General features: G+C 36.4%; 1 protein-coding gene across 1 annotated transcript; it reads right to left on the bottom strand.

The window, feature by feature from the left end:
• Positions 1-3,672: 3,672 nt before the first annotated feature.
• Positions 3,673-4,648, bottom strand: LOC129749413 (dynein regulatory complex protein 9-like). Its single transcript, XM_055744389.1, has one exon. It carries the CDS (start codon positions 4,603-4,605, stop codon positions 3,694-3,696), a length of 912 nt encoding a protein of 303 aa, XP_055600364.1. The 5' UTR covers positions 4,606-4,648; the 3' UTR covers positions 3,673-3,693.
• Positions 4,649-23,302: the final 18,654 nt, after the last annotated feature.

Raw genomic sequence — 23,302 nt, forward strand, 5'->3', positions numbered from 1 at the left:
TATATTCTTATAAAAAAGTTGTCTGAAAGCAGTTTGAATTTTTAAGTTAAAATCTTCAATAAATGTTTTCACTTGGCTTATTTTCTCAATCAATGGAAACATGCCAAAGTAACTTCAATTTTGAAAATTAAAAGTGCTTCAGAGCCTTCAAGTTATCAACCAATTAGTTTGCTTCCTTCTTTAAGTAAACTATTTGAGAGAGTTATTTTGAATAGAATGATGATTCACATTTATCAGAATTCTATTTTCCCTGATGAACAATTTGGGTTTCGTCATGGACATTCTACTACACATCAACTAATGTAACTAATATGATTAACACTAGCAAATCTGAAGGTTATTCAACTGGTGTTGCTCTTCTAGATATTGAAAAAGCTTTTGACAGTGTTTTTCACAAAGGTTTAGTAGCTAAATTAGCTCGATTTGATTTTCCTGTATATCTCACCAAAATTATTCAAAATTATTTGACTAGCCGAAACTTACAAGTAAGCTATCAAAATTCATGCTCTGAAAGGACACCCATTAGAGCTGGTGTCCCTTAGGGCAGTGTACTTGGGCCAATTTTATACAATATTTTTACTTCTGATCTTCCTGATGTTCCAGAAGGAAAAGGTAGAGGATTATTTGCTGACGATACTTTGCTTTCAGCCAAAGTTCGGAATTTACGGGTGGTACGCAGTAGACTGCAACAAAATTTGCAATCTTCCTTTTTGAATTACTTGAAAATGTGGAAAATTTCTCCCAACGCTTTCATTTCCCCATAAGCCAAGAGCAAATTTTTTAAAACCTAATGAAAATTATTTCATAACTTTTAATGGGGTTTCATTAGAATGGTCTGATCACGTGAAGTACTTGGGACTCACACTTGATCGGAATCTTACTTTTAAAAATCACATTGAAGATATTCAATCTAAATGTAATGAATACATTAAACACTCTCATCAACAGGAAATCAAAGCTGTGCGGCTTCCACCTTGGCACGGCACCGAAGATCTTCATCGGATTGCGGGCATTGAATCGATCGATGAGATGACCAACAAAATCATATCTAACTTCAGAGGAAAATCAACGCATTCGTTCTCATTATAATTAGTTTTATTTTTGGAAAGTTTTTAGTTTAAGGTTTAAAATATTTTTGACATTATAGGATGTTCTCCTACATCAATACTTGATTGCGCTCAGCAAATTTAAGTCTTATAAATATTTTTTTAATAGTCTAGTTAACTATTGAGCTGAACACCTAATTTAATGTAACAATGTAATATGAATTGGTTCAAATAAAGACATATTAAAAAAAACCCTTATGAACATTGTTGAGTTTTCAGTTTCCAGAGTTTTCTTATTGCTTAGTTTTTTTCACGTGTAATGTTCGTTCCAAATCACAATAAATGCCAAGCCGTTTCGGTCCCCTCATCCAACTGATGCCTCCGGAGGCTACCCAATTTTCAAATAGCTCCACGTACCGGAAATGAAATTACCGTAATTACTGGACGGTTTAGATATAGGCGCACAGCTTTACGGGATGGAGCTTCGGTTTCGGACTTTTGCGTCCACTCAAGGGGACCACCGAAATAAATGAAAAAAACCTAAAGAAAACGTCAACTGGTGACTGGACCGAAGTGGCTGGAGGATGATTTTTTTTCTTCAATTGTCCGCATCTCGAAAGATCATCACTTTTGACACGGACCTGATAACTAACGAATAGTCTGCGTGTGTCGAGTTTATGAAACAAATTACCGTGGACAATTTGGCGTGTCCGAGTTTTTTTTTCGGGAAGTTTATTTTTCATCTCTTCAAAACTACCGTGAACCTTAAGGCACAATGAGCGCATATGATCGTTTGACGTCGCGTAAGAATTCCCACTTCCTGTTGATTTTGTCCCTATCTCTCTCTGTCGTGTGGCTAATGGATCATGATGGTGACAGCTCATTGTGCGCAAAAGAGATTTTGTGAATCCATAGTGCGTGGTAATAACTTCTTCCGAAATCATTTCACAGAATAGACCCCAATCCTGGAGGCACTTTAGAGCAAACAAACATCAACGATCTGGAAGAACCTTTAAACACTTTTAACGACGACAATTTAATGTCACCAACTTAACAGCAGCAGTGCGCTCAGGTACCTAATTATAATCGGACACATCTCTCCCGTTATAAGACCTAGACCTATGGATGGTTTAATTTTAATCGTTTCCCGTGAAAATGGCGAGCACACGGATTGGGCGTGAAATTATTCGAGCTGGAAGCGAACGACCCACTTTAATTGCCGGCTTCATTTTATTGGGGCTTATCGAAAAGAAGTGATCAAACGCTGATTTTCGTTTAAAGTTGCAAACAGGTGCTATCATAAGGAGTTAAAATTTTCCTCTGAACTTCTATCCGTCTTTCATTTCAACTTTTTAACCATCACCGATAAAGCCGTTAAATAATTTAAAAATAAATTGTATCTTCTACTCATTGTTTCTCTTTCTGTGATTAGAAGTATTTTTAACAAATGTGAAACTTTTCATGCAACTCAAATGCAACATTCTCAAAAATGTGTAAAAATAGGATGCCTTTCTCAAAAATGTGAAATCAAACATGAGCGTGTCCTGATTTGATTTAATTATTTAAATCAAGTACTGCGTACTCAGAAGCATGCAAAAAGGCAAGAAGCACTCTAAAAAGAATTTTTTTTTGGAGTTTAAATGGATCAGGTCAATGAAAGAGTAAAATCAAAACATGTAGACATTTAGTTTTTGCTTTTTAGAACTTTTAGAACACGCTCCTTATTTTAAACTTAAAATTAGGTAGTTTTGCTTCAAAACAGCACTTCAGTGGTAAATTTGAGTTCGACTTGGCAATCGCAAAACTTAGTTCTGACAGGCATACTCAAAACTAAGTTCGGCAGCTGAACTCACATTTATCCTTTTCATTCGAAGGCTGTTAATTTCTAGGGAATAAAAGGATGGTTAAGATTTTTGGTAACCGAATGTTACTGTTGCTTGTTACATTGCATTGTAATTACAAAGCGGTGGAATGTTTTGACACTCCCGGTCAAAACTACAAAGGAAACTTTCGGCTGTTAAATACTTCCCGTGGAAAGTAAATAACATTCGGAAATTTCCGGATTTTCCAATCCGCTCACTATAGATAACAATGACGGACACAATTTAAAGCCGACAACGCGGACATTCCATTATGACGTTCTTTTATAGTCTTCCGGTTATTGTTCCGGAACGACAAAATTTTGCTAAGTGGTTGATCAGCTTTACTCCCTCGCCGAAGGAAAAAAAGAGATAAGTTTTGAGTTTGCAGTTTGCGTTTTGAATCATCGCAAGGAGGAAAAAGGAAACTTAACTTTAAGTTTATAGAATCAAATTATGTTTTGAACCCCGGTCATACTTAATTTTGAGTTAAAAAATAGCGTTAAGTGATTTAAAACAAAAGGGTTAAATGTAGCGGGCCGAAAAATTGAGATTCCGGTATTTTTTAGAATTGTACAAAAACAGTAAATAAACCAGCTGCACCAAAAATACCATATTTTAACCTGAACAAGCATAATCTTTGTTAGTTGAGTAATCAAGAATCTTTTTATTATTCATATGAAATCAAATGTAACTATGCACTACTGTTAAAATTTATTTTATTTACGCATATCAAAATTCACTTCAAACTGTAAAAAATCGTTAAGTACTAATATTGTTATCCTTGTTCATTTTTTCTTTTTCCCTTTCCCCTTGCCTTCCTTTTTCCCTTTCCCTTTTCCTTTACCTTTGCCCTTGCCCTTCTTCTTGGCATCACCAAATCTTCCGAGATGTCGTCGAACCATAACTCCGCGCCACCATGCTTGCAACTTGGTTGCGTATCTCCTGCACAGAAGCTTGTGTTCGTGTTCCTCCTCATACTTGCGTTCCAGCTCCTCGAGCTGCACGATTTCGGTTGTCCGTTGCTTGACCTCGGCCTTCAGCTCGTCCCAGTAACGTTTGCGAGCTCGCAGTTTCTGAAATTGACTCTCAACCTGTTCCTTCTCCCGATCAACACGATCCATCCACTCGTCTATGTCGCTTTCTACTTTATCCAGCTGATCCCGCAGAAATCCATCAATGATTCGGGCAGCCTCCAACCCTTTCTCAACTTCATACAGTTGCTTATCCGACTCTTTGCGATGCTCCTTCAAGGGAATGGACAGTAACTGTACCTGCTGTTCCTGTCGAACTTGTTCCCATTTGGCGTTGAAACGGTACTTGGCAATGTTCAGCTGCCGCCGCTGATGAAGTTCTTGGTGCATCGAGACATGCTTATCCGCTAGTTCCTGATATTTCTGGCCCAGAGTTGCCAGTTCGAAACTCAATTCAAGAAAGTACCAGTGACCGAAGGAGTCCCGAGATTGCAACGATACGACTCGCTCCTCTTCGGAAAGGTTCAACAATTCTTTCGTTCGTCCTTCAGCGAGCTGTTTCAACAGGGCGATGCGCTGCCCCAGCAGCTGCCCAATACTGTAGCTTCCAGTTGAGTCCTTTGTGCTCCCATTTTTCGGAACCAGCTTGAGGTAGTATAATTTTGTAAGCGCACCTTTAACCAAATGTTTAACGACATTTTGTTCAAGAGCACTGAGAGAGTCCATTTATGAAGTCAGGATTCTATCGTTTTCATTTTTGTATGTGTACAGAAACGGATTACTTCGATGATGTCAATTATGATCATCAGGGTGGCAGCCAAAAAGCTCATGTCGAATTTCAAGAACCGACCATATACAATTCGAAAATATAACTAAAATCGACTTTTTTGGGACATAAATGTTTTTTTAAATACCGGTAGATAACTATGGCTGGTAAACGATGGATATTTAATGTGCAACACGAGACCCCACAGTGGTCATATCACCTCTTATTCACAACTCCTATCTAACCTAAGCGGAGATCGGGTACCCAACCCCGGTGGATGCTTTGGTCGCATGCAGACTGGGAAGGTGGCCGCACGCGTCTGTTCCCCAGGTCAGGGGCGGCGTGCAACAACAACCGAGCGTCTGTTCTCCAGGTCAGGAGCGGCTCAAACAGCGTCTGTCTTGCAGCAAGCGGCTGAACTTATGAAATGCGGCTCCCGCCAGCTAAGTCCAAGATGGCAGCCCCATCGCGGGATAGGAACTTTAGGCTAACAACCTACTGCTCCCGATTCATAAACTTGTTACGGAATCCGAAAGAAATGAGCGATCTGGAACTTTGGAACCTGGAATGTTTCAACCCTTGCTCAACAAGGCAAGCTGGCTCAGCTTGCTAGAGAAGCTAGCCGCCTCAAGCTTGAAATTCTGGGACTGAGCGAAGTCCGTTGGCCTAACACTGGAGAACACAAGACACAGTCCGGGCAAGTCCTGCTTTACTCTGGCATACGAGGAAAACATGCTACTCGGGAACGAGGAGTGAGTGGAGTGTTAAGCCCGCAGGCCTACGCGGCCCTCATTAGATGGGAACCGATAAACGAAAGAATAATCGTAGCCAGATTTAGAACACGGGTTAGAAACCTTACAATGGTCCAGTGTTATGCACCAACTAACGTTGCCGACTTGCAGGAGAAAGAGCAGTTTTACAGTCAACCGAACAGCGTGGTAGAGAAAATTCCGAAGGGTGACATTCAAATCCATTTGGGCGACTTTCAAATCCATTTGGGCGACCTTGAGCGCATCATGGGGCGCCATGGTCTAGGACAGATGAGCGAAAACGGAGAGCTGTTTGTAGAATTTTGTGGCTACAACAACATGGTGATCGGTGGATCGCTCTTCCCCCATCGACCAGCACATAAGGTCACTTGGGTATCCCGAGATGGCCAAACAGAAAATCAAATTGACCACATCTGCATCAGTCGAAAATGGAGAAGGAGCCTTCTTGATGTCCGCAGCAAGCGAAGCGCAGACATTGCATCTGACCATCACCTCGTCCTTGGCGAGATACGACTGAGAGTTGCGCGTGTCCAACGATGCGAGGAGAAAGTCGTGTGTCGATACGACGTCCGCCGGTTGGAGAATCCAGAGGTGAAAAGGGAATACTTTGAACAGCTAGAATCCCGAAACTCGGAGCTGCCGACAGACGGAACAGTCGATGAACAGTGGCCTTTATCACGACGAGCCATGGTACTCTCGGTAAAGTTTGTAGAAGAAGAAGTGAATGGATGTCGGATGAAACTTGGAGGATGGTCGATGATCGGAGAAAGGCGAAAGTCGGAATTGAGCAGGCATGTACCGGGTCAGCCAAAGCAGCCGCCCGCTTACGATATGCGGAGCTGGAAAAGGCAGTTAAACGAGCTTGTAGACGAGACAAGAGAGCCTGGACAAACTCCCTAGCCGAAGAGGGAGAAAGAGTCGCCGCCAATGGAGATATCCGATTACTATATGACATTTCTCGCCGCCTCAGTGGTGCAAGGACTAATGCAAGAATGCCGCTGAAAGACCGAGCAGATCAGTTATCAGCTCAAACGATGGACTGAGCACTTCGAACAACTCTTCCGAGTCACGAATAGCGATGGCCAACAGAACCCGCAGCTTGAAGCGCCAAGAGTTGGTCGCATAAATGGCGTCAACTCGGAAGCGCCTTCGCTGGCTGAAATAGAAGCGGCAATCAAAAACATGAAATCCAACAAAGCATCTGGGATCGATTGCATCCCTGCTGAAATGCTGAAAGCCGACCCTGCCCTGTCAGCACAAATGTTGCACCGTCTTTTCGCTGACATCTGGGATCTGCAACATTCCCGGCCGACTGGATGCAGGGCATCCTCGTAAAGGTCCCGAAGAAAGGAGACCTGACAGAGTGCGGTAACTGGCGTGGCATAACTTTGATCTGTACAACCCTCAAAGTACTCTGCAAAGTGATCCTGAACAGGATCCAGGAGAAAATCGACGCTACACTTCGACGGCAACAAGCTGGATTCCGATCCGGACGATCATGTGTGGACCACATCACAACGCTACGAATCATACTGGAACAAATCAACGAATTACAGGACTCTCTTCTGCTGGTGTTCGTTGATTTCGAAAAAGCATTCGACCGACTTAACCATGAAAACATCTGGGCGGCTCTAAGGCGACGAGGGGTTCCAGAGAAACTAGTCCATCTCATCGAAACACAATACGAGGCATTTTCGTGCAAGGTCTTGCACGACGATGTCTTGTCCGAACCAATCCCGGTAACTGCTGGAGTGAGACAAGGATGTATCTTATCACCGCTACTCTTTCTCATCGTAATGGATGAGATTCTGACTGGATCGATTGACTGTGCCGAACCGAGGATTGCCGTGGAATCCTTCAACAATGGAGCAACTGAACGACCTTGACTTGGCTGACGATATTGTTTAGCTCGCCCAAACGCAACCGGATATGCAGAGCAAACTCGACGACCTCACCGAAAGTTTCAAGGCAGCAGGTCTCAAAGTCAATGTCGGAAAGACCAAGTCGATGGAGATCAACACAGGAAATCCCTCCAGTTTCATGGTAGCTGGGAAACAAGTTGAGACAGTGGAGTGCTTCCAATATCTTGGTAGCCAGATTACGCCTGATGGTGGTACCAGAAAAGACATCGAAACACGGATCAGAAAGGCCCGATTTGCGTTTGCGAGTCTCCGAAACATCTGGTGGTCACGCCAGATCTCTCTACGAACAAAAATCCGAATCTTCAACTCAAACGTCAAATCCGTATTGCTGTACGGGTGCGAAACTTGGTGCACATATGTGGTTACGACGCGAAAACTGCAAGTATTTGTAAACCACTGCCTGCGGAATATCATCCGCGCTTGGTGGCCTGGCAACTGGATCTCGAATGAGGAACTACATCGCCCGGTGTCATCAAAGGGCGCTAGAAATCGAGATTCGGGAACGTAAGTGGAGATGGATTGGGCACACGCTGCGAAGAGATGAAAACGAGATTTGCAGAGAGGCGCTAGATTGGAATCCAGAAGGTCATCGAAGAAGAGGCAGACCCAGAAACTCGTGGCGGCGAAGCCTAGCCGCTGAAATCTGAACTGTCGACGAGAATCTTGACTGGGACCAGGTGAAGACGCTGGCTCCGGATCGTCAACAGTGGAGGTCTTTTACCACGGCCCTGTGCACCGGAGGATCGGCGCGGGATCATTAAGTAAGTATGTAAGTAACCCAAGTAACACAGATCAAGCCAATTGGCTTTTTTGAGTTTTAATATTGTTTTATGAAGACTTTTCGATAGCATCCCATTTTTAAAACGGTTTTATTGTAACATAGGAAATGCTTCATTTATCGTGTGTTTTAAAAGAGCCCTAAAAGTTTTGCTAAAACTTGAATAAAACACTATCTTAAGAGTGTTGTAAAATAGTTGCAAAAGTATTGCTAAAGATTCAATAAAACACATACTTTACTGTTTTTATTAGAGCTTTGGTACCAGTTTTAATAATGCGCTCAATGCGCTTTTAAAACTAGCGTTCAAGCCAAGTTGAAAATCTGATTTATTGGAACATTGGATGTAGGCATGATAAAACTAAGTGACAGATGATTTGACAATCGAGAAGAACGTATACACGCTTAAACTTTTTTACCTCTTTTTGAGATAGCATAACCTGTTTTGAAAGGATTATCACTCAAAATTGAGAAAAACGTCCTATCAAATGATATAAATTAACACAGCTAAATTCATCTTAAAAATAAAAACAACTTTGTTGTATCCGCATTCAAATTTCAAAACAACCGCAAATCAGTCCACATCATTATTCGCTCAGTTCTCAGGGTTCGAATAAAAGCCCACTGTGAATAAACGGTTTTTGTGATTCGATAAGAATAAATGTATTAGAAAATTCATTAACAAGTACGCCTATTAAACTACTTGTTTTATTTATCCATCTCTGTCTCTCAATGCGAAGTTGATCTTTATTTACGTCATCCAATCCAAAGCTAACAAAATTATTTTCAGATAAACCGTCCTTGAAAATTTCTAGAAGACTGCAGAAACCGGCTTCAACTCAGCAAAGACGGAGAAATTGAGTTTCATCACAATCGAAAATGCTCATTCTAAATCAGCCTCAACAAGTTTCAGATGATATATTCAGAATGAAGACCACTAGCATTGGCCAATCATTGAAAATAATGATTTATTTAAAGCGTAAGGCAGTTCTGGTAATATTGAGCAAAACATCCGAAGGACGTTTTAAAGAATTGTTTTATCGCTTCCAATTGTTTTCCCATACAACTGTTTGAACAGTTTTTAACTGTTTCACATAACCTAACTACAAATTCAAAATTCAATCATTTCGGAATTCACGCTTCAGGCAATGTTTTTACAATTTCAATAATCGTTTGCTAAACGTTTTATTACGCTTCAAAAATCATTTGGTTATAATCCTCATTTATGCGGGTTATTATTTAGCTTTGAGGCCAGGGTTTTGATGACAGAAAATGTTCTATTCCAAAATAGTTTGAGATTATTTGATGGCAATACCTATTTGTAATTTAAAGATAATTGACCATCCTCATAGTCAAAAGGAAACAAAACAAAAAGTTGCATGAATGCTTTTTGCCAAGCAACAAATCGAAATGTTTTCATTTATTGCGAAAAACTTCTCTTTCTCAAAAATGGATAAATCCATCATGAGCGTGTATTCCATTTAGAGAAACGTCAAACGAAGCTGTGATTCAAGGTCTCTTAAAACCATTTAAAAACTGTTTATTGAAATTGTTTTATTACCACATTTTTCTAACCGGCATAAAACCATTTTAACACTGTTTTACAACTGCCTTAAGATTTTCAATATTAATTTACTGAACGCCATGTTGATTGTGAAATTGAATCGAAATTACTGACGCCATTTTGCTGGAAATAATACTTTAATACTAAAAACTAGACATTTTCATCAAATTTGACAATGTTGGCGGTACTATTTGTTGTATAGGTGATGAATTTCAATGTAAAACAAAAATTGCATCATTTGAGCCAATTTATATTTTCCTTTAATTATAATGTTTTTATTGAAAAAATCCTTAAAATATGGTCAACCTTGATTTTCTTTGAGGCGCGCTTAAGTTTTGATGCTATTTCGTATATACTTCACCAGAAATCTGAGGTTGCAGGAAGTTTCTTGCTTAGATATATTAAAAATGAGAATGAGAATATTTTTAAAATATTTTAAATTGAATCTTTATCTATCATCAAATGCTTGGGAGAGTAAGTGATAAAACGAGAAAAAAACGGAACAGAAAGCTCCCACAGTAAAATTTCTATTAGATTCCACAGCTGCCACAGTAAAATTCCTATCAGATTTCACAGCTCCCACAGTAAAAATCCTATCAGATTCCACGACGTAGTTTTAAAAGAGCTGTGGATAGTCTGAAGAGGGTTCTGAAAGGTTTCTTAAAGCTATGTCTATAAGGTCGAATAAAACTATTCTGTTGGATGTTTTATTATAGCGTATAGAATTAGCTTTAAAAACGTTAACAAAATGGTCCCTTTTGGCCATATGTTAACTTTAAAGTAGTTGTGCTAATAGCGTAGAATGCGCTTTGGCTTATAAAGTAGCTTTAGGAAATAGTCTTAAGCGAACTGTTAAGGTTGGAATAAAACTTAAATTGTTACTTGGGTAAGTAAGTAAGTAACGTAGATAACTATGGAATGATCAAGGAATATTCTGTAAAATGGACAAAAATAACCCATTTTGTTTAACTCATCTGACCCATCTGGTTTCCAAAACAATTAAAAACTAATTTTTCAATCGATAGATTCATTAATTTTCCCCAAAGGTGATCCTTAATAAAAAAAAAACTTATGTAAAAAAAATAACCGAAATTAATATCACAGAAATGACAAAAATGACAAAAATGACAAAAATGACAAAAATGACAAAAATGACAAAAATGACAAAAATGACAAAAATGACAAAAATGACTAAAATGACTAAAATGACAAAAATGACAAAAATGACAAAAATGACAAAAATGACAAAAATGACAAAAATGACAAAAATGACAAAAATGACAAAAATGACAAAAATGACAAAAATGACAAAAATGACAAAAATGACAAAAATGACAAAAATGACAAAAATGACAAAAATGACAAAAATGACAAAAATGACAAAAATGACAAAAATGACAAAAATGACAAAAATGACAAAAATGACAAAAATGACAAAAATGACAAAAATGACAAAAATGACAAAAATGACAAAAATGACAAAAATGACAAAAATGACAAAAATGACGAAAATGACAAAAATGACAAAAATGACAAAAATGACGAAAATTACAAAAATGACAAAAATGACAAAAATGATAAAAATGATAAAAATTACAGCTTTTAGGCTGTAGAAGTCGTTGAAAAATTGCGTGTTTCGTCGAATGAAGCCAAGAACTGCAAAGCCCTTAGCTGTTGTAGTCGAGATATGCTGCGAGAAAGTTAGCTTGGTGTCCAAAATTATGCCAAGGTCCTTGACGATGGAGAAGCGGCTTAAGGTAGTCGGTGACATTTTGTACTCGAAGTTCGAAGGTTGATGTTTACGAGTGAAAGATATGACACTACATTTGGAAATATTAGCAGCCATACCATTCTGATGACACCACGTTAGAATTGAATCGATGTCTTTTAGAAGAGCACAGGAGTCAACTAGTGAAGCTATGGTACGAAAAAATGTTTAGATTGTCGGCGTACAACAACTTCTCCGATTCAATGATAGCGCATAGATCGTTGATAAAAAGAACGAAGATCAAAGGTCCCAGATGACTTCCTTGTGGAACTCCAAAAGTGATTCGAAAAGGCGTCGAGTTCACGTTGTTTAGTAGTACGTAAGCAGTCCGGTCTACGAGATAATAGTTGATCCATTTTCAAAGCCAATCGGGCAATCCTCTCGAATACCTTAGGCAAACAGCTTAGAATCGAAATCCCTAGATAGTTTTCCACTCGATGCGAGTCGCCGGATTGGAGTGATCGATGCGATTTTCCATGCGATGGGAAAAGTACCTTCCATTAACGATTGGTTAAAAATGATTGAAATTGGTAGGGGAGAATGAGGATACTTGATCCCTGGGGATACTTGATTCCTTAGCTATATCTCGAAACTGGAATGTCTTACAAAGATCAAATGTTCTAGAAAAATGTGCCAAAATGAGCAAAATAACATTGCTTGTAGTTTAAAAAATTTTAACAAAATTATTGTTTGAGTAATTGAACTTTGTTTGAAAAATTTCACAAAATGTAACTTGAAGATCTTTTTTCATCACTTTTAAATGTTCGTTACATGGGAAAATTATGAAAAAAATATTTGTTCCAATGTATCAATCGTTCGAGCGTAAAATGAACTTCATAATGCCATATTTTCAAAGCAATGGAAAACTCTCAACTTTTTTCAGAAAAAGTTTTCTAAAATGTTGATTATGGGTATAATTGATCCCCTAGAGTTGGGTACAATTGATCCCCCTTCCAAACGGCATATTCTTCCTCTGAATTGATCGTTATGATTGCTGATCACGAAACTACTAATATTTATCCAAATACTAATATTTATCAAACAATTGTCTGAAGAAAAGAGCAAAAATAATTAATTTTCTCTTAATTATAAAAAAGCGCCTTTAAGTATGCAATGTATTTAGCGTTGAGCCAAAGTTAGAGAATTTTCTTCTTATGTCTGCTATAAGCTGTGAAATGCGAACAAACATGACCAAAATAGTCAATTAACATTAAATCTTGGGGTTTTGTTTGATTTTCACACAAGGATTAGGGCTTCCTGAATAAAAGATCAAGTCATCTTCAATAGGGGATCAAGTCTCCCCTAACTTCAGAAAAATCGCAATTTTTTTACTCCCACGAAAATGCTTCTAGTTCATCAACGGGTTCAAGTATCGCTCTAATTTTTGGTTCATAGAAACTTGAAGTTACAAGCTGTCGGAAAATGTCAAAGACGGCGAGTTGCTAAATTTTTCCAAAAAGATATGGTGAAAATAAGAAAAGGGGATCAAGTATCCCCACTCTCCCCTACGGATAACTGATCGGCGCATTTCTTAAACAGAATTGGAGGAATGCCATCTGGTCCAGGTCCTTTTGTTCCATCTAACGTAGACAGCTTTCGGAAGAAGTCGTTCGAGCAGAAATTCGACGGAGGAAGGTTGAAGTCACGATTTGGCAAGCTACTTATGTATGGTTCGCATAAAGGTGGTGAGTTAGTGCTAAGAACACTCTGGAAGAATGTCTAGAATTGGATTGCAACAGCATTTAGCGTTTCGGCAGTTTCATCGTTGTATGTGGTCACTTGATGTATACTCTGAGTTCCCTTTCTTTGACGCACGTATGGTCAAAAAGATAAGGGATTGGTGCGAGCGTTATCCTGAATGCGATTGATGTAGTCACAGAAACTTATCACGTGTAATGTGTTGTAGGCACTCTCTAAGTTACGTACCTCAAGAAATTCAGTCATATCATAGCCATTGCGGAATCTTTTTCTCGGTTTCCTGAAACGATTGCGAAGGTTACGAAGTTTGGGGTTCAGCCAAGGTTGACTTACTCCAGTACGTGAACACCGTTTTGTTTAACAGGAACAATATCTCGGAATACTTCATTCAATTTTCCATAAAAAGCCTCTACCACATGCTCGATTGAACCATATAAAACACATGGCCAATCAACAGTAGCTAAAGACTCATTCAGAGAGCCGAAATCGCATCGTTTGAAATCGATAACCAATTCGTCCAGCATTGGTGGTGGCATTTCAGCTTCAAACATAAACATTAGAAAAACAGGAGGATGATGTAAGTCGACATCGAGTAGAGGCCTCGGAGGAACGAAGATATTTATGTTGACAGGATCATTCAAAAAACTAGATCAGGCATTCTCATGTTGTTATTTGTGATATGATTCATTTGTTGTAATCCTACCGTAGCACAAATTCGACTAGAATAAGCTTTTGCTCACTAGAAGGATTCGTGGGTAAGCAAGCGCATACATCTTCATCAAATTGCCATCTCAAATTCGGTAAATTTAGTCCCCGGCAACAATTTAAGTTTGTCTTGTACATTTACTAGCAAACTTAATTCTTGCAGGCAAGCAGCATGTCGTTCGTAAATCCATAGTGCAGTATTTGGTGACAAATATATCGCACACACGAAGATCGAAGAACTGTCGTTGATAATTCGGACTGCAATTTGAACGATGTGATCCGAACCGCTTGGTTCGACTAGAGTGCTATTTAACAGCCGCTTAACAGCAATAAGAATTGATACATTAAACATGCCTTCTAGGCATTTGTATGAAATAAAAATTCGAACATTTTTCTCACAGATCGCAAACTTGTATCTGGAGACGTTCATCTTCTATATATATAAAAATGAATGTTTGTCTGTTTGTCTGTTCCCTATAGACTCGGAAACTACTGAACCGATCACCGTCAAAATTGGCATCTCAGGGTTTTTGGGGCCGGAGATGGTTTCTATAATAGTTAAAACCCCATCCGACTTAAGTGAGGGAGGGGTCCCTTACAAAATTTGTAGTTTTTCGAAACAAATCAAAGTCATGACATCCATTTTCTCGAGATTTTGTTTTCCTTTGGGCGGTTTGTTTTTCGTCTCCATGGTCGAGGCGTCGCGAGCCAACGTCGCAAGAGGATAGTAACCATGGCATAGCATACTGGTCAGTGGGAATTTTTTGGCGCGTATTTCTCAACTAAACATATTTTCAATGCAAAGGGTGGCGATATGAAGCCTTGATGTGATTTGTTTTCTACTTCATTCCTCATTTGTACAGCACATGGTTATGAATGACGCCTAGATGTGACCCAGATTGATATTTTGCCGATCGAATGAAACATCTACATTTTTTTGCCAAAATCTGAAATTGAAAAGGCATGATATCCATTTGTAGAGATTTTCTTTTCTTTGAAGGGTTTGTTTTTCGTCTCTATGGTCAAGCAAACGTCGTCGCAAGTAGATAGTAACCAAAGCATACTGTTCATTGATCGCTGGAAAAATTTAATAATTAGGCGCCTCTTTCTCAACCAAATACCTATATTTCTTATGCACGTGGGGGCGATATGCAACCTAGATATGGTTTTTCTTGCTTTATTGTACACAACAAGTGGAAATAAATGACGCCTAGATGTGACACGGATTGGTATTTTATCAATCGAATCAAAAGCAATTGAAAGATTTGCAAAAATACTTCCATATTTGTTGTCCATATAGCATTATAAATTTAGTTCTGATGCTAATGAAATAATGGTATGACACTTTGCGGACAATTGAAAAAAAAATACTGAAAGTACAGAATTTACATACAATTATTTAACCCATTTTGCCTACAAGGTTATTTTTGAATCATATTGATAACAGAAATATGAATAAGATGTTTTCTACAGAGGTAGATCGGAAACATTTAGTTGAACATGTAAAAATGTACTTAACTGAAAAAGAAGATAAAAAATCCGAACCGACACATGAACTGATCAAGAGCCTTTTCTTTAAATTAGATAAGATAGGACTGTCGTGTGCATAAGTGAAAGGTATCAGTGAAATAAACTGATTTTTATTGACCAAAAGTGAGGGAATTCATTTTCCGAAAGAATTTTCATTCAAGGAACACTAGAGCATGTTCAAATGTTCAACTTTTCTCTGTTACAAAAAAATAAAAAATAATGTTTCCTAGAAATTGTTACTTCGGCCCAAATACACAACTGAAACGAATTTAGAAATGAAAATGGGAGCTATTTATTTTAAATAGTACTGAAAAAACATCGTACTTTTTGCTTACATACCAATTCAAGTGCGTACTTAACATGAAAAGTGTTTTTGTGTTACATGGCTGCATAAAAGAGACTTTTGATCCGCTTCTTTTTTGAAAAGTGAGACTTTAGAACTGATATTCAACTGGAAGCAAAATTTTTATGAGAAATTTTTAGTATACTTTTAAAGTGTTCAAAACAATATTCCCACCTGTCAACTTACAGGTGGGGCAAGGGCAAACGTCGAACTTTTAAGAAATTCATCCTCAAAATGATTCAATATGTTGGAAAGGTATTCCGAATGTTGAAACTGAAGCGGGTAATTTAAATTCTTAAATGTTCAAACATAATTTTATACTGCTGGAATACTGCAAAATTATCAATGAAACTTGATAAAAAAAAACAGATATACGTATCAAATCTGACGCATCTGAAAATAAGCTTTGCATTGCTTGCCCCAATATACGGGACAAATGTTAACTTAGAATATTTTGAATATTTGACTTTCGCTTCGAAGGGCGAGGATGGTGAAAAAGGCTGTTTGAAAATGTCTATTAAAAATCCTTTTCATAGTTTTTTTTTTCACGCTATTAATCGGTTTTGAAAATTCTGTTTCCATAAAGTACAATATGCAATAAATTCCAATATGAGAATCGTTTTCTTACAATTTGAAATTTATGTAAACTCGAGCCAGGTAAAACAGCCTACCTTCTTCAAGCAATGGGGGACTAAATTGGAAAAGATGGAGGAGCTCCCATGTAAGTTTAAGATAAAGAGCTTTTCAAAGAAGGGACCATATTTTAAAAGAGGGTTTTTTTGCGTACGGATATTTGGCATAACTCAAAAATAGATTTGACAAATGTTTTTGTGGGAGTTCGAAACTTCCCACTTTGGGAAAAAAGGTGAAAAATCCATAAATATTGACATTACTTGAGTCATTATGAAGCTTTAAAAACAGAGTACAAATTTCAGATCTTGAAAAACAAGTTTAGAGATCAAGCTTCAATAAATAATATATACTATCTTTGAATTGCAATTCGGAACTCCAGCTGCAGCTCTCATTTCAAAATTGTTGGTTCTAAACCATTATGAGGTTTGATTTAAAAAAATGCTTACAAAAATCTAAATTTGAATAAATATTTACAAATTACATTTATTTTTGCAAGGTGTAGCAATGCACACCGGGTCAGCTAGTTAGTTATAAACTGTCATATCTTGGATTTGTGCAAACCAAAAAATTTTTTCACGACGGCATTATTAAGTTCAAATATCAAATATTTGATTTTTAAATTATGGGAGAACCTCTTTCACAGGGTCTTCAAATGTGTGAATTTGTATTGAAAATTATCAAATTTTGGAGTTGTTTTTCTCGAGTTTAAAAAATAATCTATCTCCCAAAACTTAACAATCAAATATTTGATATTTGAACTATATAATGCCGTCGTTAAATATTTTCTTTTGGGTTTGCACAAATCCAAGATATGACAGGTTAGAAAACACAAGTTTTTGCTATAAAATCCCTTATATCTAATGAACGCCTCCATATACAAGTTTGCGCTCTGAGAGAAAAAATGAGATTTTTTATTTCGTACTGATGCTTAGCAGATATTTTAATTGTATGAATTCATTCACAAAGGTTACAGCATCAAAAACTTTTGGCAAAACTTTTGTAGAAGACAGTCTGGCTCTATCTGTTCACTGGAAAATGTTTTAAAGTGTAAATCATGCAAAAATGACACACCCTAATATTTGATTTCAGATCAGTGAAACACGTGGTTTGATGAGCATTTTTGCTGAAGACACTTTTTGTCTGTCTCTTATAGTATCTTCGTAATAAATTTTGTCACGAAAAAGTACCGTCCTGGACCACTGTGCAATGTCGTCATTTTTGTCAGTTTTGTCATTGATGTTAATTTTGTCAATTTGGTTTATCCTTTTAATGCAGAGAGTTCTTTTAAAACAACTCTAATCAAAATCCAAATATCTCGGAAACGCGTGGATATTTTTGAGTGATGTAATCAGAAAAAAATATTTTAGAGATAACAAGAAATTAGCCTATGAAATTTTTATTGCGATATTTTGATGTTGAAAATCAAATTTATTAATCTTTTTGAAAAAAGTAGTTTTTCGAAAATCGCTGTTATTTCGTCTGATTTGCAAATTCTAACAAATTTTTTAATCCCAATCAATCACAAACACCTCAGTGCACCCAATTCACAAGGTTTGGAAGAAATTGAAATGATTAAAGAATTTCAAAAATTATGTTTCAAATTTGAAGGGTCAAAACTTTCAAAATACTCAAAATAACGACTTCAAACCTGTTTATTTGTATTATTCGAATCAAAAATATGTTATTTCACTGAATCAATTTCATTGAATGTTATTTTTATTTAAAAAAAAAGTCATGCATTAAGGAGTTATATCATCATTCATGTTGGTTTTGAATTTTTTTTTTTCGTATTTGTTAATTATGTTAACTATTTGGCTAATTGTCTGTTTCGCTTATTTTGTAAATTTTTGATGTTTTATTTAAAATTTAAAATTTTTCAATTCTCAATTCAATTCAATGAAAACAAAATTGAATCGTTTTTTAATCCGGTGGGCGGTGAATGTAATTTTACCCAATTATATTTTCAATATACTCGATTTCTTCACTTCATAGGTCAATCCGGACGTTCAAAAAAAATCATAGAAACGGGATCATACGGGATATTCCAGAAACCAGTAATTTAGAAATCACCAATTAGTAGCAAATAAAGTTATTTATATGAAAGTTATTATAATTTTCAAATACATAGATCTAATAAACAATTTTGTATTTTAATATTTTCAAAAAGATTTGGATAACCTGCATTAGAAATTCTTTAGTTATTATTTGAAGATCAAAGAAACTTCCTTTAAAAAAACTTGATAAAAGGAAAACTTCCATCTGTTTATGATTTTGTATAATTTGTATTCACATATAATTAACAGACCTTAAGAAAGGCTGCAATTCACTGTTAAGTTTATTAAATTGGGATTTTTGATTTATATTTTTATATTTTACATGGTTTATTTTACCTTCCAAAGTCGTTCGCAAAATATCCGTTTCGGGGAAATTTGAGTTGAAGTTTGATTTCGTTCTCCTGGCTGTAAATGTTAACCGATTTTCTTGATATTATATTCATTGTGTGGAAATTTATTCTTATCACTCAACATTTCAAAATAAAGTCGATGTGTATTACCAGGTTATAAGAAAGGTTCAGTCCAAAATATCAATGTTATTTAAAAAATACTCATAACTTCTGACAGCTTTTCTGTATTTAACTGTTTCATTGATGTTTGAAATTGTCAAGAATCAATTTTTCCGACAATGTATAGATATGTTGGGGTCCAATGAAAGTTTTTACCGCTATGACAGATCTTCCGGTAGAAAAAAAACTTACTTTAAAAACACGACATCCTATTTTTGCTAAGCTGTATTTCATTTCCCAATGAACCGATATTGAAAACTCAAATTTTAATTTTTTTGGCGTTAACTTGATCATTATTTTCATAGAACATACGTGGTCTGTCAAAATCAAGTTCATCAGTATGTTGGAATGATGATAAAGATGTTTGAAATGTGCGCTTCGGGTCATATTGACTCGAACAGCTTAGGAGGGTTAAAATTCCGATGAACTTTTGGAAAAGTTTGTTAAAAGTTTTGATTTAGCTTCTTATGAACTAAAAATTACCAGCCTTGTCTGCAACCATTGAAAAATATTATACGAGTTTTGCAATTATTAAAGGCTAAAAATTTCTTTTTTTGGAGGATTTTTTATACCATAATTTCGAAGCTATCTTATAAGTAGGTATGGAAGAATGGGGATACTTGATCCCGTTTTCTTATTTTCATCATATTTTTTTGGGAAAACTTATCAACTCGCCGTTTTTGCATTTTCTAACAGCGTGTAACTTCAAGTTTATATGCTCCAAATATTAGAACGATATATCAACTTGTAGATGAACTAGAAACATTTTCGTGAGACTTAAAAAAAGGCGATATTTTAAAGTTACAGAAGAGTTGATCCTTTACTAAATGAGACTTGATCCTTTATTCAAGGTGCCCTAACCCTAGGCGAAAATCTTGTAAAATCCGAAGATAAATTGTACGATGATTATTTTTTGCCATATTATTTCTTATTTCACAGTTTGCAAGTATCTGACAAAGAGAATTCTAAAAGTTTGTCTACTACCCTATTATCATTGCATACTTTAAGGCGCAATTTTCTAGTTTTTAGTTAAATTCTGTATTTTCAGTCATTTAAACAGATAATTACTGGAAAATCAAAAAAAGATCTTCAAATCACATTTTGTTAAATTTTTCAAACAATGTTCAATAAGGCTGGAACAAATATCAATTTCTTCTTTTGTCACCCCCCTTCAAAATTTCCAAAAACCCGAAGGGGGAAATAAATAAAGTTTGAAGTATTTTATGTAAATTTCGTAAAAAAAAAATCAAGATTCAGAAAGATTACAAGACAAAAAAACTAAATTTTGAAAGATTAGAGTTACTTCATCGTTTGTATTTTTGATTTTATTGAAGTTTTTGATAAAAAATTACTTCATTTGTAGGTTTTGTGCAATGATATAGTTTGTAATTTTGTTCCATACAAGATTTCATGCAATTTATTCAAATTTATTTGTTTTTCGCATTATTTTTTATTGTCCCCCCCCCCCCCTCGCGATGTTCCAACTCCGAGTGACAAAAGAAGGATTTGAAATTTGTTCCGGCCTAACTCGAAAAATAAAATATCTTAAATTTGTTGAGATAACAGCATTGCTATTTTATTCTATTTGGTACACTCTTCTAGAACATTTGATATTTGTAAGACATTCTTGTTTCGAGATATAGCGAAGGAATCAAGTATCCTCAGGGATCAAGTATCCTCATTAGGGTGTCCCAAAATTGCATAACTTCTGGGAATCTGGGGGCTCACCCTGAAAATGGTAGATTAGGATGTGCAGAACAAACTTTTGTATGGGGCCGACTGAAAAAAATTATGTTTGGAGGTTCCGCAAGCGCGATCTTTGAAAAAAGGCCACTTTCGAAAGATTTGATTTTAAATAAATTCTGGGTCAAAAAATTTTCAAAAAATGTATATATTTTATATTTTTTTTAATTTTGTCCGAGTTAAATACTACACGTAAACAATGAAAAATGAACCAAATTTGTAACAAAATGTAAAACAAGCAAGCTATTTCCAAGAAAAAAAAATTTTCGGTCCAAAAATTTTGAATTCAACTGACCAAAATGTGTACCAAGCGTAAAATATTTTTGATACCAATGCCATCAAAACATGAGGATTTTTGTGCACTTAAACTTTGCTGAACAAAGCATGTTGTTTGTATCATCGTGTGAAGAGCTATTTACGGTTCAATGCTTAATAAAAATCACAATTTAGGATATTTTTTATTTGATTTATCAAATTTGTCTTGATAAATACCTACTTTAAAATCAATATATAAAATATATAAAATATAAACATTTTTTGAAAATTTTTGGACCCAGAATTTATTTAAAATCAAATCTTTCGAAAGTGGACTTTTTTCAAAGATCGCGCTTGCGGAACCTCCAAACATAATTTTTTTCAGTCGGCCCCATACAAAAGTTTGTTTTGCACATCCTAATCTACCATTTTCAGGGTGAGCCCCCAGATTCCCAGAAGTTATGCAATTTTGGGACACCCTAATCCTCATTCTCCCCTATATGATAGCAATCAGACACAAAGCAAAAAAAAACAAGATATCTTGTGTACATGTGAATGTAAACCATCAGACAAATGCATCGTACGCTTCGTTGTCTCAAAAATCAGTAATGAACTACATTCTTCCGGTCACAATCGAGCGCTAAATACATATGTGGGTACCTGAAGTCGCTTAGCGTAGGGGTGTACCGAAACGAGCCTCTCCTCGGACATATCCCGAAACAATAATCGATTCGAGACGGATTAATCCGAAGTGCACTTCGGTTGCGTAAAAATCTGAATTCCCGCAGGAAAAGGCGGCAAGAAAACGGTGGTGACGAAAGACGGAGAGAAATCCCGAAACCCGAAAGGGCATTTCTTCGGGTAGGAACAAAAGCAGCGTATTTTACCTCAATTAATGAAGCGGAAAAAGGTTGCTCCCACCGAGGATGTTCAGTGGGTTTCGTTGATTTGTCCGAAGGAACCTGCGGAAATCGGCAGCTGAAGAAGCAAGGGGGTGGACCCAATAAATCGGCATCAAACGGACCCGAAGAAATAACAAGTGCCGCGCGCAGTTTTATGAATGGGATTCGATTTTTTGCTTGGAATTGCATTTGGCTGTTCTTTCGTGAGTCCCGTTTAAAAAAGGAAGTCATTGATGCTGATAGGTATCGAGCTTACGCGAATCGAATTGTGTCCCCGGCTGCCCGACTGCCATCGAGATGGTCGGCTTTCAACGGTTCCGAAAGAATCAATTTATCAAATTATTTAGCATCATCTGATTTGGTCATTGATCAGCCGATTTTAATCTTTTCCGCTGCTTCCGATTCCGTAGGTGAATTTCGAATTATAATTTGCATTCCAATTTTGAGTTCTCATTTTCAATGCCTAGTTATAAAAATATTATTTTAAGTCAATTGTATTTCGTCTTCCTTTCTAGTGCGATGCAAGTATGATTTTTTAAAGAAACTACAAATTATTAGAATATCAAGAAAAAAATAAAAACTTTTTTACTGAAAATAATATTTTTTTAAGGAATTTGAACGCGACAGGAGACATTCGTCCCTATTGAAAAAAAAAATCTTAAAAATGAACATGTGTAAATCTTTTCATAAAATAAGTCGGATAGATTGTACTAAATGTTCAAAATCGTTTGCTGAATAACGTTTAGCAAAAAAATTTACTTATGTAAACGTTACTTAAAAATTCTGCAAAAATTTCTTCGTTCATCAGGACACATCTGTCACATTGCGTAAAAACCGGTTGCACATATTGCAATCTAAGGAACTGTTCACTATTAGTCATTATCTTGGTGTCTACTAGTCAGACAACACTTTTTGACTGACGGAAATGGATTAATTGCATTATTTGAGGGGTCTGCATTTAGTTATCCCCAATAACCATAGACTTTTTACCATATTTAAGATCAAGGGTTCTATTCCGATGCTTGTTTTGAACTTCGTGTGGATTCTAGAGTGGCTCCTTATACTTCTTAACTATTCGGTCCAAAAACAAATCAGAAAAAAATCAACAGTTTATGAGTTTTCAAGTCGACAATGAAGAATTTCCGAGGCGCAAAATGCGCAAAAGGCGCAAATTTGTGAAAAATTGTTTTTACAATGTCTTTTTGCATCGTAAATATCTCAAACACACATTAACTTAAAAATCTGGAAAAATGGCAAGATAGTCCTTTTCATAACCAACACAACGCTGCTAAAGTTTTGCATATCCGAGCTCCAATAACGAAGCTATCACCGAAATAAAGTGCCCGGATACTAAATGATCATAGCCTTATCAAGAAAAAAAGATTGGTCTTATGAATTTTTTACTTTTTATCATTTAAACATTTAGTCTACGCTCAAATCAAGATCTTACAGCGAAGAAAGAAGATCTTCATACTGATCCGTTAAA

Source organism: Uranotaenia lowii, chromosome 2, assembly GCF_029784155.1.
Source record: "Uranotaenia lowii strain MFRU-FL chromosome 2, ASM2978415v1, whole genome shotgun sequence".
Taxonomy (NCBI): Eukaryota; Metazoa; Arthropoda; class Insecta; order Diptera; family Culicidae; genus Uranotaenia; species Uranotaenia lowii.